The sequence below is a fragment of the Penicillium malachiteum genome (genome assembly GCF_028827825.1).
Source record: "Penicillium malachiteum strain IBT 17515 chromosome Unknown utg000003l:1.0-4950554.0:1.0-4952489.0, whole genome shotgun sequence".
Classification (NCBI taxonomy): Eukaryota; Fungi; Ascomycota; class Eurotiomycetes; order Eurotiales; family Aspergillaceae; genus Penicillium; species Penicillium malachiteum.
The window spans coordinates 1,771,070-1,788,682 of NW_026643096.1; the positions used below are offsets into that span (position 1 = coordinate 1,771,070).

At 46.7% G+C, this 17,613-nt stretch overlaps 7 protein-coding genes across 7 annotated transcripts; 3 read left to right on the forward strand and 4 right to left on the reverse strand.

Moving 5' to 3' along the window:
- Nucleotides 1-1,275: 1,275 nt before the first annotated feature.
- N7483_006986 (nitronate monooxygenase) lies at nucleotides 1,276-2,586 on the reverse strand (the record flags this gene model as incomplete). Its single annotated transcript, XM_057090423.1, has 4 exons — nucleotides 1,276-1,566; nucleotides 1,622-2,108; nucleotides 2,187-2,448; nucleotides 2,574-2,586. 4 exons carry the CDS (start codon nucleotides 2,584-2,586, stop codon nucleotides 1,276-1,278), a joined length of 1,053 nt encoding a protein of 350 aa, XP_056945164.1.
- A 711-nt stretch (nucleotides 2,587-3,297) lies between these two features.
- Nucleotides 3,298-4,933, forward strand: N7483_006987 (folic acid synthesis protein; the record flags this gene model as incomplete). The annotated part of the gene is made up of 3 exons (XM_057090424.1): nucleotides 3,298-3,627; nucleotides 3,691-3,899; nucleotides 3,952-4,933. 3 exons carry the CDS (start codon nucleotides 3,298-3,300, stop codon nucleotides 4,931-4,933), a joined length of 1,521 nt encoding a protein of 506 aa, XP_056945165.1.
- A 383-nt stretch (nucleotides 4,934-5,316) lies between these two features.
- On the reverse strand, nucleotides 5,317-7,023 carry N7483_006988 (uncharacterized protein; the record flags this gene model as incomplete). The annotated part of the gene is made up of 1 exon (XM_057090425.1): nucleotides 5,317-7,023. One exon carries the CDS (start codon nucleotides 7,021-7,023, stop codon nucleotides 5,317-5,319), a length of 1,707 nt encoding a protein of 568 aa, XP_056945166.1.
- Nucleotides 7,024-7,096: 73 nt separating this feature from the next.
- N7483_006989 (uncharacterized protein) lies at nucleotides 7,097-7,909 on the reverse strand (the record flags this gene model as incomplete). Its single annotated transcript, XM_057090426.1, has 1 exon — nucleotides 7,097-7,909. The coding sequence occupies one exon, from the start codon at nucleotides 7,907-7,909 to the stop codon at nucleotides 7,097-7,099; it is 813 nt and encodes a 270-aa protein (XP_056945167.1).
- A 1,195-nt stretch (nucleotides 7,910-9,104) lies between these two features.
- On the reverse strand, nucleotides 9,105-11,819 carry N7483_006990 (uncharacterized protein; the record flags this gene model as incomplete). Its single annotated transcript, XM_057090427.1, has 1 exon — nucleotides 9,105-11,819. One exon carries the CDS (start codon nucleotides 11,817-11,819, stop codon nucleotides 9,105-9,107), a length of 2,715 nt encoding a protein of 904 aa, XP_056945168.1.
- A 210-nt stretch (nucleotides 11,820-12,029) lies between these two features.
- On the forward strand, nucleotides 12,030-13,772 carry N7483_006991 (uncharacterized protein; the record flags this gene model as incomplete). Its single annotated transcript, XM_057090428.1, has 2 exons — nucleotides 12,030-12,425; nucleotides 12,510-13,772. The coding sequence occupies 2 exons, from the start codon at nucleotides 12,030-12,032 to the stop codon at nucleotides 13,770-13,772; spliced, it is 1,659 nt and encodes a 552-aa protein (XP_056945169.1).
- A 1,580-nt stretch (nucleotides 13,773-15,352) lies between these two features.
- On the forward strand, nucleotides 15,353-17,092 carry N7483_006992 (uncharacterized protein; the record flags this gene model as incomplete). Its single annotated transcript, XM_057090429.1, has 1 exon — nucleotides 15,353-17,092. The coding sequence occupies one exon, from the start codon at nucleotides 15,353-15,355 to the stop codon at nucleotides 17,090-17,092; it is 1,740 nt and encodes a 579-aa protein (XP_056945170.1).
- Between the last annotated feature and the right edge of the window lie 521 nt (nucleotides 17,093-17,613).

The following is a 17,613-nucleotide window of genomic DNA, read 5'->3' on the forward strand; positions in this document are numbered from 1 at the left end:
AAAAAGTACTAAATTTAGTCCAAAGACGAACTATACAGTCACGAGATGGTCAGTGACCCACGGGTACGGTTGGCGGTGCATTTCTGATTTCCCCACAATTTGTTGTTCTCCAGCCCCACGTTCAATTCTTGACCTATGGTTGAACTTTTCAGGCGGCCAGGATCAAGTTTTCTAGCCGCATGGGGGCTAATCGATCAGTATGTCTCAGTGGATTCGTTTACTCGGCAAGGCTCGGCAGATTAGGCCTGTTGCACCATGACATATCTATACTATGCTTATTCTCCACAAGCGGAAGATCGTTAAAAAAAGCCCTTGGGTGCCAAGGTAGGGCCGACTTTAGGGCTGCCGGGGCATCCGGGCATAGAAAGATGAGCTATATTGGTAAATAGGACATATATGATGGCATTGCTGACCACATGTGTTGCCTTGGAAATTTACGGTTGGTTGTTGAACACGATCTTCCTCGCTACTCCACATAATACGCAGCATGGTCCGATGCGAGATGACGCGCTTCCTCGCAGTCTTCGTATCTTATCAAAAGTACATCCACCCCACTGAGGGGTTTCTATTGCAGTTAGAATCTTGTATTCTGCCAATGTTGCATATCGTTCGATGTAGGAATGGCCGGCTTCCGAAGAAAGATACAACCTTGGAACCTTGGTGCCCAGGTGGTAGCCGCATTTAATAAGATTTCTTGGGGGCCACCCGTTCCATTTGTCGGGTGGCAACTGCCTGATCTTTGGGCATGGGGTGACCTTGATGTAATTCTGGGAACATTGAACTTCATAGCGGCTGTGCTGATTTGAATCATCTAAGAAAGTGTTTGTGGAACGGGCCTGAGACTACTACCTAGTAGTCGTGGATTCATCAGCACTGATCCACTTTAGTACGCTTGTGATGTATGAACACCTAATAATCATACACCGACTAATGCATGCGCATTATTGACTTTGGTTCCTATGCATTTCAGGAAAATTATACTCTAGAGTATTCCATTTGCTATACTAGATCGGACTGGGGTCGACTTGCATATTGAAATGTCCGAGGTGCATAAAACTGTGCGGTAATTCAGATTAAAACCAATGCCGGCATAATAGAGAGCAAATAAGTACAAGGATTATTATGTATCATCATGCTACCAGTAAAGGTGACTTTGAGTTCATATTTCTACAATATTCTTCAAGAAAGTATGTAGTATGTCAAGCCACTAATTACTTGATTGATTTCAAAAGTGCGCTATGGTAATATAACAGGAAATATTTCAAAAATCATTATTTACAGCTTGGCGACCATCTGGTTACCCTTCTTCAGCAAGGCAGCAGCATCATTGACAAGTTCATCCACGATAGCCTTGGCAGACTTCTTCTCGTCGACTACAGCGGAGACCTTGCCCATCAGGAAGGGACGGGCGTTGTCCAGGGTTTCATCGTCAACATCATCAGGAAGGTTCTCGAAGTCGTGCTCTACGGGAATGATACCCTTGGCAGTAAGCTTCTTGATCTCATCGGCACGGTTCTCTTCCCAGTTGAGAATGTACGGGTTCTTGCGGACACGCAGGGGGCGGCCCTAATGTATGTGTTAGTATACTGATTGTTTTGAGAATGGAAATGGTGATACGAACAGTGAAGATGATTGTACGAATGTTGTCCTCGAAGCCAGCGGTACGGACGGCCTCTTGGTGGGCCTTAGGAGCACCAGCCTCATCAGCCAAGATGAAACGTGTACCGATCCAAACAGCCGAAGCACCGAGCATCAGAGCAGCGGCAACCGAGTTACCGTTGAACAGACCACCAGCAGCGATGACCTGCACGTCCTGGCCAGTCAAAGGGCTCTTCTTGCCCTTAACCAGCTTGGCAACAGTGGGAATAAGGATAGTTGTAGGAACGTCACCGGTGTGGCCACCACCCTCACCACCCTGGGCGCAGATAATATCAATGCCAACGTCCAGAGCCTTAGCGACGTGCTTGGGGTGACCGATCATATTCATGCAGACGATACCAGCGCCATGGAGTTTGTCAACAACAGCCTTGGGGGGGAACACCGACAGCGGAGACGAAGAGGGTCGCACGTTCTGCGATAATGATATCCACAAGCTCGTTAAGCTTGCCCTTGGTGTAATCGTAGCTAGATGACATGAGGTATTAGCCGGTTGCTTTATTTGACTGCATTTCGTACGACAAGCTTACTTTGTTTTACGGGCACTACCACCAACTTGAGGAAGAAGCAAATCAACGCCAAATGGGGCGTTCTTGTCATTCAGGTATCCCTTAAGTTCGGCGATCTGCTCACGCAGCATATCGGGGGTGTAACCAACACCACCGATGACACCCAGACCACCAGCGTTGGTCACTGCAGCTGCCAGCTTGGGACCGGCAGCGACATTCATACCAGCCAGCAGAACTGGGTGGTTGATCTTTAGCAGATCAGTGATCGGGGTACGGATTATCTCTGTACCAAGCACATGTTAGTCCACGGATCACATACTGGGGGCGGTATGAGGTCATAAGCATCTGAGCGATAAATAACAAGACAAAAGGGGCAAAAAAGAGAAACAAAACAAAACCGATACATACGAGGAGAAGCCATTTTGTGAAGTATGGATATACGAGTGAAGAAAAGAAAAGAAGGAAAGTCTGGGGAAAGTGGAGCTATTAAAGAGAATCAACCGAGGCGCATTCTCACAGAGTGGAAACCTGTTGCACGAGCCTCGGTCCATTTTGAATTGTATTGGGGCGGGGAAGAGAAATTGACACCTTATATGTCGGGCACCAAGGCATCGATGGTATCTCACATGACACCTGATCTATTGATCTGATTTATCACACCCTACAAAACATTCCACATCCCTGCAATATTTCTGTGACAATTAACAACACAACGAAGTAATGAGCTTTCAAGCTCACCGCAATCGAGTCCTTTGGGCTAGGGGTCTTCATGGCATCTCAAATTCAGGGTCATCACGATCGCCTCGGTTCCCGTCATTACCGAGAGCCCCGAATGCGACGCGAGGAGGTGATCGCTCTATGCACGGATGCCGGACAAGAAGGTAACCCTCAGCTCCCGATTATCTCATCATTTCCAAGAAATGATATGTCTAACAGATACATGTAGTGTTGGTTATATTGCAAGCTCAAGTAGGTTCAATTTGCTGAATTGCCTCTTCCGGCCTTATCGTTTATCGTATCGACAAAAAGAGAAAAAAAATGCGGGACGTCATGAATGTTTTTTTCCGCCTACTTACTTCCTACACTACCCAATTCACAACCATAAAACTAAGAATTTTTAGGGTATTTCTCTATGGCCAGCTCGGGGACAGTGCCCTCGTGCATTGACAATGTCCCTTCAAGGCGCTCTGGGGCATTATCGTACTTGAAGTCATATGCGAGGCGATTTTCTGGCCAGTCGCCACTTCAAAGCTCCTCCATCAACCCCACTTTCGATAATTCAAAGATGCATCGAGCTTTCATTGCACTGGGAAGCAATGTAGGAGATCGGGTTGAGATGATCGAAAAAGCTTGTCTTGAATTGGATCAAGCCAATATCAAAGTCAAAAGAACCAGTTCACTTTTTGAGACGACACCGATGTATGTCCTTGATCAGGACACATTCATCAATGGAGTCTGCGAGGTAATTATTAATAAAATATTCTCTTTCGATTCAATGAATTAGAAACTAATTAATATTCACTAGGTTGAAACAAGCCTCTCCCCAATAGAGCTTTTGGACAAGCTCCAGTCTCTTGAAATTGAGCTGGGACGAATGAAGTTGATTGATAAAGGTCCACGCTCAATTGACTTGGATATTCTCTTATATGATCAAGAAATATTTTCCCATCCACGTCTCAATATTCCACACAATTTGATGCTGGAGCGAGATTTTGTCCTGCGACCCCTTTGCCAGTATGTTGGCAATTTCGCCACCAACTGAATCCAGTTCACTAATAGTCCCTAGATTGATACCCCATGAACGACCACCTAAGGCCGCGAAAAATACAAACACATATAGAGATTACTTGAAGGCTCTTCCACCTCCAGAGCCAACTCCATACTCAACAACGCCAATCTCTCCCCACTTTCCATCCATTCACGCCACAAATCCCAAACGGACAACGCACGTCATGGCAATTCTCAACCTAACTCCGGACTCTTTCTCAGATGGCGGTGTTCACTCTGCATCCGATTTCACTCAACTCACTGAAACAGTTCGCTCCTTCATTGCTCAAGGTGCAACAATCATTGACATTGGTGGAGAAAGTACTCGCCCAGGCTCAACCCCAGTAGGCACAGATGAGGAAATCGCTCGCGTTGTCCCCGCAATCGAACATATTCGTCAAAATATACCCGAAGCCTCAAACATCGCTATCAGTATTGACACCTATCGCGCTGTCGTGGCCGAAGCAGCATGCAACGCCGGTGCTGATATTATCAATGACATTTCCGCCGGTCTCATGGATCCAGAAATGTTGCCTACAGCAGCACGTCTTGAAAAGTCTATTATTTTGATGCACATGCGAGGCACACCGCAGACAATGACTGAACTTACCGATTACCCTACCGGCGTTGTTCCAGAGGTAAGTGCTGAGTTGCGTGAGCGTGTGGCAGCTGCTGAGAATGCGGGTATTCGCCGCTGGCGTATCATTCTCGACCCCGGTCTCGGGTTCGCAAAGAATCAACCGCATGATCTTGAGATTCTGCGGGATTTGCCAGCGCTGCGCAATGCGGAGGGTCTGGAGTGCCTCCCATGGCTGATGGGACCTAGTCGGAAGCGATTCGTTGGCAGTATCACCGGTGTCAAGACTCCCAAGGAGCGTGTCTGGGGTACTGCTGCTACGGTTTCGGCGAGTGTCTCTGGTGGAGCAGATATTGTCCGAGTACATGATGTGAAGGAAATGTCGCACGTCACCAAGGTTGCTGATGCCATTTATCGTGTATAGTGGCAAGGTGCCTGCACATGTGTGAATTTATATGCTTGTGGGCATATTGGTTGGAGCGGTTCTGTCTTTTATTTTCAACATTTTACGAGATATCCTGGGAGCGGTTCTTCATTCATCATGGAGTTGAAATAGATATTTGGATGGTGCTGTATTTATGAGTCTTGATCAACATAGACAAAAATTGGGAGTTTAAACCTGGAAATATGGTTATATTTGATTTCCTGTCGATACGGCTATGATATACTAGGTGGTCTGTACTGTAAAAATCACGTTCCGACATTATATGTTGGTTCCAAAGTTCAAATAAATTCAACCTTGATGTTCATGCTGGGTCTAGATTTCAAATTTCTGACGATAAATTGTTCCCCTTGCATCAAATGAATCTAGGTCAAAATCTTTCTTCGAGGGTTGGATGAGCCCTGATCCAGAACGAACATCCCTCCAAACCAGCCATAGGCCCGATTGAGTCGACGACCAAAGTTCCGAGCAGTCCGGAAGGCCAACTTTGGTTTGGGATGTGGTTCATGAAACTGGATGTTTCCTTCGACATCTAGTTTAGTTGGCTTGAACTGCCAGGCAGACCCGTAGAGCTTCGTGCCCGCGAAGCCAACCGATGTCATGGCGTGTAGAAAGTCATTCCAAGATATCTCACCGGGCGTAGAAGTTGCAGAAGGATTGAAGAACAAAGTCCGGAAAACTTTCAGGGCACGAGCATCGACGGCAAAGGTAGGCTGGGGATCAGTAGGGTTAGGCTGCTCTAGTGCTTCGATTTCTGCGACAGACTCAGGCTTTCGTTGTTCTTTTCCGCGGGGTTTGACCTTCGTCTTGGCCTGCAAAATTTCGGGTTTCTTTGTTGGGGAATCGAAATAGAGCTGCGAGAATGGTTTGTACAAAGCGTGGAGATCTGCTCCATTTTGTCTGCTTGCTGTCGATATGGCTGAGAAGGGCTTTTCCGGCACAATCCATTCTGGAGTGCGCTGTAAAGTACGGGGTTGAAAAAGGAGAGTGTGTAAAGCCGTACCACTCAGGTCCCCCGCATTGGCGATCATGACTCGATCAATGGCTATCCAGAATATGTCAAGGTTGCTTTCAGCTTTACGCAGAGCATCGACATTTTCCCTAGTACGAGGCTTCTCAATGGGGTAAGTGAATTTGCCATTGGACGGCTCACCAAGGCCTACAGCCGCTTTGAGACCAGGTGTGGTTTCCGAAAGCGCGTTAACTATCCTAACCCACAACTCTTTCCGTTTCATATAATCCGTTATCAGGTCAGACTCTTGCTTCACTCCTGTCATTTCTAGGGCCCGAGCCCATGGTTGATAAAGGCTCAACTGATTCAAACACTGCGAGAGAATAGACAGTTCACCAATTATCGAGATGACAACTGGGGATATTAGTTCACGCACATGCTTCTCTGATTGGATCAGACGTTCTAGTTCATCCAAAACGACAGGTAGACCAGTGAGTAACAAATCCTGACCGTTATCCCACAGGGTGCTCAGTAGATAGAGTAGCTGGTTTTCAACCTTTGTCTTCTTCAGGCCAGTCTTTGGCACAACCCTCATATTTGGGGAATCGGGATCCAATGGTGGCTCTCGAGCGAAGAACCTCCGCAGGGGCGGGGAGCCTATGGCTATAGCCTTGAGCATTTCCAATGATCCATTGGCTGCTTCATTGAGGGAGAACCTAGATCGGAGATATGCATCTGAATATTCTTTCGGGAGGTCTTTGTAGGGGCAGATATTGGTCGCATACTTGACCTGGAGCAACACTAGCTTTTCTGCTTGTAGGCTAAGGCCGGAGAAGATTTCCAACGTGTAATATGCTTCAGAGACAACAAAGCGGATCACATTGGCCCAGATAGTCTGTCGACGACCACGACGGAGATCAGGGTGTTCGTTGCCATCTAAGTCTTTCAAGAATTCCAGGCGATGGTCATTTGTCTCGAGAAGCACCGTGACGAAGTAATCGGGATCCTCTCTCAAAGCCCAAAGATGATCTTTAACAGCGGAAGCTTTTGCAGAAAGAAGGGACTTGATACTCTGAAGATCGAGCTTAGCCGGGAGGCGATATGGCGCTTCGGCGGCCATGATACCAAGAGACTCAAAGCCGCTTATCACTTTTTCTGATTTCACTTGTGGTTCGGGCAAAACAGGGAACTCATCACTCGTTAATTTGGGGTCTGGGATATCCCGAAGTACTTCTCGACAGCATTGAACAAGTGCCATCAATAACCCCTTGTGCCTCCAATATCAAAAGGCCTTCTCCAGGATCGAACTGCTTTAGGTCGAAAACCCCATAAGCAGCTTCTGGATGTTCTTCCCAAGCCATGAGTCTACCATAATCGCGGGTATTCTTTTCAATACCGGACAAAATCATGGTATGCCTAGCAAGACCAATAGACGGAAGGACCCGAGTGACTGCTCCAAAAAACATGGCTTTCATATCGGCAGCGGCGAAATACGAAGGAGGATGGCGGCCCCGGGCGTTGAGCAACAGAGGCGACGCCTTGGTGGTAAGAAGATTCTCTTGGTTGATGTAGGGCCACATGAAACAGTCTCGATATTTGTTAGCTTCATCGCGGTCAAAAGTTGCCTTCCTTTGGAAGGCATCAAAGTCGGGACAATGCATCGATGGCATATTTGGCCACGCGCTGAGTAGAATTTTCAGTCTCTGCGCTCGGGTTTTTTTAGACCAGCGCTTTCGAATTGGGTCCTCATGACGCGTCACAATCTCGTGTAAAGTTTTGTAATTGATGAAGATTTTCTCTACCCGGGATGAGGCCTCTTGTCGAACTTCGGTTGAGGACTTGAATTTAGGCATGGGTAAACCCCTACCCATGACTCCCCGAGGTTCCAGAGGTCGAAAAATAAGCACCGGTACCTTGTAAATTCTACCGATGGCGGGATCAGGGTCATCATCCCGGCCTGCGTCAGGTCCCCGTGGATCAAATTGATTCTTGGGTCTGAGGTCCATGGCTGTTCAGGTCAGCTATCGGAGTTAATAAGTGTAAACCTGAGATTTAGGTATGGATATGTCTCCATCAAGAAAGGAAGGATAGCTCACTAGAGACACACAGAAACAGGATTTCGTTTGGAGAGTGTACCGTCTTGGAGGAGCACAGGCAAATTGATGAGGGTTAGAGAAGGAGAAAGGAAGAAAGTGGGGAAACAGATGGGATGTGTAGATGGCAGCCTGAGACGATGTCTAACCTCACTTATTCAGTCGATTCACGAGGTGCACTGCACATAACCATGGCATTAAAACAACCAAATGACACCACGAGATTATCCAACTAATGAATTATGATTAAAATTGAAGAAAGAAAAATAAATGTACGGAGATATTGAGATTTTTGAAAAAGAGAAAAAAAGGTAATCATTAAAAGACAAGTAGCATCCAAAGACAGGGTTTATATGACTTTTTTTACTAGTAGAGGCTGAGTCTATATCCCTTTAGGGAGGTGATCCACATAGTCAACTAATAACCATTAACCTGTCCTTCACCGATAGAGACTCGGCCTTTTTTATTATAACTACGGCCTAGCAACTATGAGGACTTTCTAATATATCTATCAGGATAGGATAAATACTTCCATGGTAATTATGGGAGCAAAAGCAACTTGAAGGGGCAACACTTTTCTTAATTGTGGAAGCAAATGAGCCCTTTCTTCATCATAGCGAACTCAGTGGAAATTTCAGAGAACAGCTTGGGGATTAAATTCATGATATTGTCTCAGTATCGAGTAAATTTGTGAGTGATCAAGAAGTTTGATTCCTGGGAGGTATTTAAATCGGTGACCAACTCGACTCCACGCCTTCTATAGATCCAACAGGTCTCGCTCAAAGGTAGAAGTGGAAATTATTGGACTTCAACTCCGAAGTTGAACCCTTGGCTTCTTTTTACGCACCAAATACATCTTTTGTTTCCCAAGGTCATCCGCCTTAGCTTGACTGGGCTGAGAAATGACTTTTCCCTCGCGGATACGCTTGGTATGGGCGAACAGCTCCTCTTGGAAGTCTTCAGTGATCCATCGCTTGATGATAATGTAGTTGGAGTCATTCTAGAAGATATTAGTACAGATAATAGATTGATTGGAGCCAACATGAAACCTACCCTATCCCATTCCCAAGGAAGGTTGTATGCAATCAAAGTTTCAGGGAGTAAGTGCTTACGATGAACCTAGAACAGTCAATATAGTCCATGGGTAAACCAAATGAAATATTGATACTTGACATACCTTGATCCAAATAGTCTTGGTTTCCAAAATCTCCTCTTCATTTTTCCCTTTGGAGTCGTTCTTTGCTTCAAGCTTTTTTTCTTCCTCAGGGTTTGGCGGACTGTCACGCATAACCCTAGCAATATGTGCTTCCGCTTGACGAAGTTTCGAGTCAAAGTCCTCTTCAAGCTTCTGCCTTTTCTCGATATCCAGAATATTCTCTTTACTCTTCCCTTTGTCTCTCTCATTTGTTTTCTTTCCTTCATCGCGGCTCTTCTTGTTGAGGATTTCATCGATCTCCTTCTCATCGTAACCCAGCTCATCGCGGAGTCTATTTCGAAATTCCAGGTCTCTTTTAGCCCTCTCGGCCTCTTCCATCTCCCATTCCTCAACAGATTTTTTCTCCTTATCCTCCATTTCAAGAATTCTCTTCCTGATTTTCTCCCTTTCTTGTCTCGCCGTTTTCAGATCGATCTCTGGAGCCATCTCGTGATCAAGATCATTGTTTACACCATCTCCTTCCGGTTTGGTTCCCTCTCCTTCTTCGAGCTCCCTCAGTTTCGCCTCGCTTGGTTTTTTGCCTTGCGCCGCACGCTTCTTTGAATCTCTCTCATGCTGCTCCACACGCCTTGCACGCTCCAAAGTTTCATAGGTATATTTCTCATACTCCTCTTCCTCCTCACGAGTCATTTCCCGAGTCTCTGATACTGCTCTGAGCTTGGCAAGATGTCTTTTTAGGTCCTCAACCTCCTCTTGCTGCTTTTCAATATCCCTGTTCTGTTCCATATCGTCGAGGTCAATAGAGCTCCCCTGATCAGGCAATAGATTCCGAGGAAGATCAGACTCGTTAGCATCTGCAGAGATAGAACTGGATGGTAGTTGCCGATCGTTACGTGTGTGAGTGGCGGGTGAACCATCTACTAGTAAATCCTCAACTTCATCGTCGGAGTCCTCGGTTGGGTTGTGAGCACCATTCTCGGGGCTCGTCCTACCCGTGGATCGCCCGCGGTGCAAATCAGTAGTATTCGTTATTTTTGCTGTATACTCGGACTCGGGGTGGTGATCATTTTCTGTCCACTTTTCAGAGTGATTCTCTGGGAAGAGTTCCGCTGTCGTATGAGCAGACATATCCTCAGCAGCGATTGCCAGTTCTTTTGCTCTAGCCTCTTCATCTTTATAAACGCGCTCCCTCTCTTCCATAATAATTGCTTCTCGCGCAACTTCCCGATCATGTGCGAATTTTTCCTCCTGCTCAGCCTTCGCTGCCGCTCCGATGACGATGGAAAATGGGTCGCTAGAGTATTCCATTATCGGAGAAGGGCGATCTTCGCTCTGATTCCGCAGTTCTTCTGATAGCGTGTCGTCGATATGGTTGGACTCAGAGAGTACCTCCGCACTATCAGTGATATCGGGGTTCTCTGTAAGATCCTCTTCCAGATATCCGTTGACAGATGCCTCACTGGCATTTTCATCGGTACTGTTGCCTTCTTTTTCTTCATCGGTGTCTCCATTCTCATCCTCATCTGAGTCTGAGTCTGTTCGCGGTAACAGAAAGAGCGCAAGCTCTTCTAGGTGCTGACCTACATGCTTCTGAAAGTTGGACATCGGAAGAGAATCTCTTCTGCAGATAGAGCAGTCATAGTTATCCTTTTGAGCTGTCGAATTGACATGTGCTTGCGTGATGTGATGATGCCATTGTCGACGACTCTCATAGAGCTTATTTGGTGTCGGACATTCAGGGAAGATACAGACGTATGGCATGAGATCGCGGAAAATGTGTCGCGCCCATGACTTCTTGTCTTTAGCGGTAATAATATAGAAGCAATAAGGACACTCGAAAGGTCCATTCTCTGCCCCTTTCGGACGCGGTGGTATCTTCGGTGCATCTGAACCAGTACCCTCGAGGAGGGTACCTCCATATGAGGTTTCAGATACACCAGCCTCGGAGATCAAGTCGCTTATTTGGCCCGGAATCTCTTTGAATACATCCGTCACTACCGTTTCCGATAGCACTGTTGATTTGCCATCACCTTCAGGGTCAATTCCCTTGCCTAACTTTTCATGATGCCGCTCTCTGTATTTGAGCACAGCCCGTTGTCGCGCCATTGCAGAGCTGATGCGATCGATGGCCAGTGGATCCGCATTTGGATATTTTTCAGATGTATGACTTTTAGCCCAAAATTGAAATGGTTCAGAGTCTGCCTTCTCTGTACCAACCAAGCGATCGTGCTGGGATGGTTTACGGATGAGCATGGACATTTGGTAGAGTTGCCCTATTGTGTCAACAAGGCCTTCATGAATCTCCTGGATCTCCGACATGGAGGGCTCACTCTCTGAGACGTCATCAATGTATTCAGAGTCATGAATTTGGGATCCTTCATCGTCCTGCTCCTCAAGTACATCCTCCAGATCAGTTAGTAGCTCTTGTACCTGACCCAAGAGCACTACTATTTGACTTTTGATATGGGAGGCATCTCTCAGGCGGTAGTCTAGTGAGGATTGACGGGTTTGATGAGCACCGATATTTGCTGCCCACACACGAAGTCGACCCAGCTCATCCCTCCAATCCTGTAAGGAAACCTCGGTGCAATCCACAAGCAGCTCTGATTTGATTAACGAGTTGAACTGGGCGAAACAATTCTGCACCAGTTCTGATATTGTTGCCATCTTGTGTATCTATTCGATACCTGAAGACTGCTCGAATTCTTTCAAGGTGAGCAGAATTATTTTCAAGATGAGATTCTGAGGTACGCCTATCATGATCCATGCGGCTGTTAGTGCGGGGCAAAGTAAGCACGGGGCTGAGAAACAAATAGTCAGCTGAGACCCCTCTTCGCCCTTCTGAAAAATCTCGAATCGACAGAATTAACAGGAGGCATGGTAACCGGTATTGAAGCGGCCGGTCTTGCTCTTGCAATCTTGCCATTATTTGTGAACCAAATCGATGCCTACGCTCGTGGTATAGAGAAGATCAAGGGCTTGAGGCGCTACCGACGGGAGTTTAAAGGCTATTCAGTTGGCCTAAGATCACAATATGCGATTCTCTTGAACACATTGACGCAGGCTCTGGAGGGCGTGGTGAATGACGAAGATCAAGTTTCCGAGCTGATACGCGACACAAAGGGAAATGGATGGAAAGATCCGGAGCTAGAACGACGACTTCGCTTGAAGCTCAACCGAGACTACGACGTATACATTGACAATGTCAGCGAGCTTTCTGAGAGGCTGGAACGGTTGTCACAAAAACTTGACATTGGATTAAATGATATGAAGGTCAGCTTATGTTCTTTCCTCGTTGTCGTGCCTCTCAACTTGAAGCTATGAGCTAACACTAATACCGATTTTCTGTAATAACAGTCCCCAGTTACGGAAGCATGGAACATTTGGAAACTTCGGAAGATCCTTGACCGAGCCGTTTATGAAGACCTACTCGCAAAAATCACCGAAATTAATACTGTCTTGAAGACGCTCATCGATCAGTCCGACCTTCGAGAAGATAACAAGAAGAAACGGCAGACTTGGCACTACCTCCTAAAGCGCTACCAAAAGGCTCGCAGGCATGCACAAGGACTCTTCAAAGCAATAACTGGAGGAAACTATTGGCAGTGTCCGTGCAAAGAGCAGCATTGTGTCCACATTCAATTGCAAACAAACCCGTTGGACAGCACCGATGAGTACTTCGATCGAGAGGTCGACACCCAGTCACAATTCAAAATGATTTTTTCCAACGCAAACCAGACAACCCAAGCTTCCCTTTGGACTTGGACAGAGGTTGAGTTTGAGCCTTGGCAGGTTGAGGAAATTGTCAAAATTGCCAGTTTGTCATTACACGAAGATACGGTGTCCAATAATCAAAAGCGGCGCAGAGTTCAATTTGACATACCATCGGCGCGGGAAACACTGTCATTGAAACCGTCTAAAGAAGCGCCACCAATACATGACTTTTGTACATCACTTTGTGTTTTCAGGCCCAATGAAACGCGACGAGAGTGCATAGGATCTATATCGAACGAGCTAGATGCTTCTGTCAAATACACCATGCATGCCGTGAAGACCCTATCAACCCCCATTCCACAAAGATCTCTTCGCGAGGTACTGTCGCATATCAGTCGGCAAGATCGTCTATATATTGCCACTGGTCTAGCATGCGGGGTTATCCAATTCCATGATAATTGGTTGAAAGCATGGTGGGATAGCTCAGATGTCTACTTAGCTGCCGCCAGCGATGGGAGAAAGGTTTTATTGGACAGCATGTACCTCTCCTGGTCCTTTTCCAGCTCTAACACGAGCTCAACAACAGGGCCAAATAACGGTCCTCACCAACCTCCTCCGGGGAATAATCGTCTATTGCCACTAGGGCTTGCGCTGGTGGAGCTGTCTACTGGAAAGTCTATACAAAAGTTGATAGACCCAGACGATGAAAATGGGGATATACCCGTCACTAAGCTTGAAACTGCATCAAGATTGGTCGAAATGGTATATAAGGAGAGTGGGACGAATTATGCGGATGCCGTTAACAGCTGCTTGTCCTGGTCCACTTTGTGTCTAGAGAAGCGTTTTGAGGAGCGTGTTTTTGAGACAATTGTCTCTCCATTACTGAGAGATCTGGTTAATTTCTAACCAAGAAAATAAATTTACTGAGTATTCCTCTCCTATATCGCTACAGTCCGGACTCCGGAGTATCTTCGGGCAGGCTTAAATAGTACATAACAGAGAGAAGCAATAGCTCCGTCGTCTGCTTGAGGCTGAGGCGGTCAAATTGACCCCTGTTCCCATCCGCGGATCCCGAAGAGTGGGGCTTTCCTCAATTGGATGAGCGTGGAGCTCCACTATGCATAAATTCGGCTAAATAGGAGCGTGGCATTCGGCGAAATAAAACACGGGTTACCCATGGATGGATTGAGAACGCGAATCAATATTGGTTGTCACCTACTAGGTAGTATGGATTATCATAGCTTTTATGTTATTACTACCTAGGTAGTAGTAGCAGTACCTATACAACTATGATATGCATCCATCGCATATAATCTTATCCCATGGATCTACTTTCATACATAGGAGAGGCAGCATACTAGAGAGTAAGTGGACCCATATTTCAAACTTGAATGTTCCTTGCGTGATGCCCGAGAACTGCATATGTGGACTTTTTAAATGACGGATCCCTTACGACGCGCGTATCCATTCTTCACACGCCGATAAAGCATGTGTTTGATCTATTGTATGACCCACTTGGCTAAAGTTTCTTCGGTGAGTTATCGACTTCGCAGTCCGTTACTTTCCGTACAATCCCGCGAATTTCAATAATTTGCATAAAATAAGAAGATAACAAGCGCAACTATGCCACTGGGCCGGAACTAAAAACACTAAGAAATAGATAAGAAGTATGTGCTACCAGTATGAGGAATGAGTGAAGTGGTATTCAGGAGTCCGATTAGACTATTTCCGAGAAAGCTTATTTAGGAAATAGCCGAGACTTTACGGTAAAATCATATTCCGTATTTGCATTTAGAAGTTGGAGAATCCCCGGGAACCCTTCCAATCTTGGAACTAATTTCATCATCTTTCCTAATTCTAATATCCCAGGTGCCTAATTGGGGTCCAGAATGACGCGGCTTATTAGTACGTGCCCAGAGGACCCTGGCATTTTGACGATCCTATAGATTATGTCATAGTCCAAAAATCAAACAGAAAAAAAAGGAAAAAGTGTGCAAAACTACAATAGAGAGAGGGAGGGGGAGAGAAATAATGCCAAAGAAAGAAGCTAGGAACATGTGGATGCCAAAAAAGAAGATCTAGATCCAAAGGGCAGATCAATTTCAAGGTTTTCATCTTACCATACCTACAATCCACTTAAAACCGGTTATCTTGACTCCATTAAAGAAGCTGCATGATGAGCGCCGTTCCCGTTCTTATTTTCTCCACTTTTCTTCTACTTCAAACGGCCGATCTAATCTCCTGATGAATATCTTCAGGGCTAGGCCGTGCTGAGAGTCGTCGTAACACTGATGAGCAACACATCAATCAATTTGGAGCGTCGCAAGATCGGCACGCGTATAGGACTCTCGTGTCTATAAAAGCATCGGGGTTCGCAGATCAAAATGGATGTCAAGCAAGCTTCATCTCGTCTTTCTTTGCAGCATTTTATTAACACACTCTTTTCTTTCTCCTTTTACTGATTGCTTGCCATTCTCATTCTCGAGATGCGTCCCTCATTGGCCGTCTCTCTGGCCACCAGCGCTGGCGCTGCAGTTGCCAGCGCAAAATCTCTCGATGATGTCTGTACCTTGGCCAATGTCAAGGCTGCGCTGCCTTCGAATGGCACTCTCCTCGGTATCAATGTGATCCCCTCTGCAACTACCGTCAATACAGTTTCCAGCGACTCCAGCACTTACTGCAATGTTACTGTCGCCTACACTCACCCTGGAAAAGGAGACACTGTCACCATTGAATACGCGTTCCCCGAGCCATCCGCCTACAAAAACCGCTTCTATGTTGCTGGTGGATTCGGCTACTCTCTCTCTACCACGTCGACTGGTGGAATTTCCTACGGTGCTGTTGGAGGTGCCACCTCTGCAGGCTACGGGGCCCTGGACGGTGTGACTGTCGATGAGGTTTTCCTCGCGGGCAACGGATCTATTGATTGGGACCCGATCTACATGTTCGGCTACCAGGCCTTGGGTGAAATGACCATTCTTGGAAAGAACATCACTCCTGGATTCTACGGATCTGACTCCAAAATCTACACCTACTACGAAGGTTGCTCTGACGGTGGTCGCCAGGGTATGAGTCAAATCCAGCGCTACGGTGAGGAGTACGATGGTGCCATCACTGGCGCACCGGCTTTCCGTTACGGCCAGCAGCAGGTCAACCATCTTTTCTCTGCTGAGGTTGAACAAGAACTCGCTTACTACCCCCCTCCCTGCGAGCTTGAGAAGATCGTCAACGCCACTATTACTGCTTGTGACCCCCTCGATGGCCGTACTGATGGAGTTATCTCTCGCTCTGATCTGTGTGAGCTTAATTTCAACCTGACTGACATTATTGGTGAGCCCTACTACTGCGCAGCCGAAGTTAGCACTTCGCTTGGATTCAACTTTGGCAAGCGCTCCATTGGTAAGCGTGATGATGGTTCTAGCACCACCTACCAGCCTGCACAGAACGGTACTGTCTCTGCTAGGGGTGTTGCTGTTGCTCAGGCTATTATCGATGGTCTTCACAACTCCAAGGGCGAGCGCGCCTACCTATCTTACCAGATTGGTGCCTCTTACACTGATGCTGAGACTGAGTACAACAATGACACCAAGCAGTGGGAGATGGATATTCCTTCTACTGGCGGAGAGTTCGTTGCTAAGTTCATTGAATTGAACGCCGATGCCGATAACCTTGACACCCTCGACGGCGTCACATACGATACCCTGGTCAGCTGGATGAACCAGGCTATGGTCCGCTATATGGATACTCTCCAGACTACCCTCCCTGATCTTACCGACTTCCAATCTCACGGCGGAAAGCTCCTTCACTACCACGGTGAATCCGACCCTAGTGTCCCCACTGCCTCGTCTATTCACTACTGGCAGTCTGTTCGCGGTATCATGTACCCAGAGTCAACCACCAAGGAGAGCCTCACCAAGCTCCGTGACTGGTACCAGCTTTACCTCGTCCCCGGTGCTGCTCACTGTGCCACAAACTCCCTCCAGCCTGGTCCTTACCCCGAGGACAACATGCAGACTATGATTGACTGGGTTGAGAACGGCATTACCCCTACCCGCTTGAATGCCACTGTCACCGCCGGCGAGTACGAGGGTGAGGTCCAGCGTCTTTGCCAGTGGCCCAGCCGCCCCCTGTGGCGCAACAATGCCACCTTTGACTGCGTCTTTGACAAGGCTTCCTACGACACCTGGACCTATGAGTTCCCCGCTTTCAAGGTCCCCGTCTACTAAGCGTGATCATTGAAGTGCTTGTTTTTGGAGTGTTTAAATATAGTATCAAGAAGAAACTGTCTCAACTTGGAGCATTTTTTGGATAGTCGAGGGGAAATAATTATTATTATTGATTCTTGCCTCTGGCCATGTTCAAGTTTGCTCCGTCCATTCATCCATATCCTGTATATAATCCATTGACTCTTTTTAGAGGTTAATATCAACCAATCAACCTTGAATAGATGGGTTTTATTGTCATGGCCAAGCGCTTATTGACTTATGGATTTCTGCGACTTATTCGCTAAAGAATTATTTGATAGCACTTAAATTCAGTACATATGACAAGAAAAGAGTTTGAGACAACAGGGCTCCACGTTCTTTGAGCCGTCCATGGGTCATTGAGCCACGTATAAAGTGCATAATATAGCTGCTGTGTCGTCTCGATAGTAGGCAGCCGGTACCTATGAATATTCTCGCCCTGGAACTTAGAGACACTGTGAATAATATGCATTCTGCACCTTGCAGGTATATCCAGTGGCACA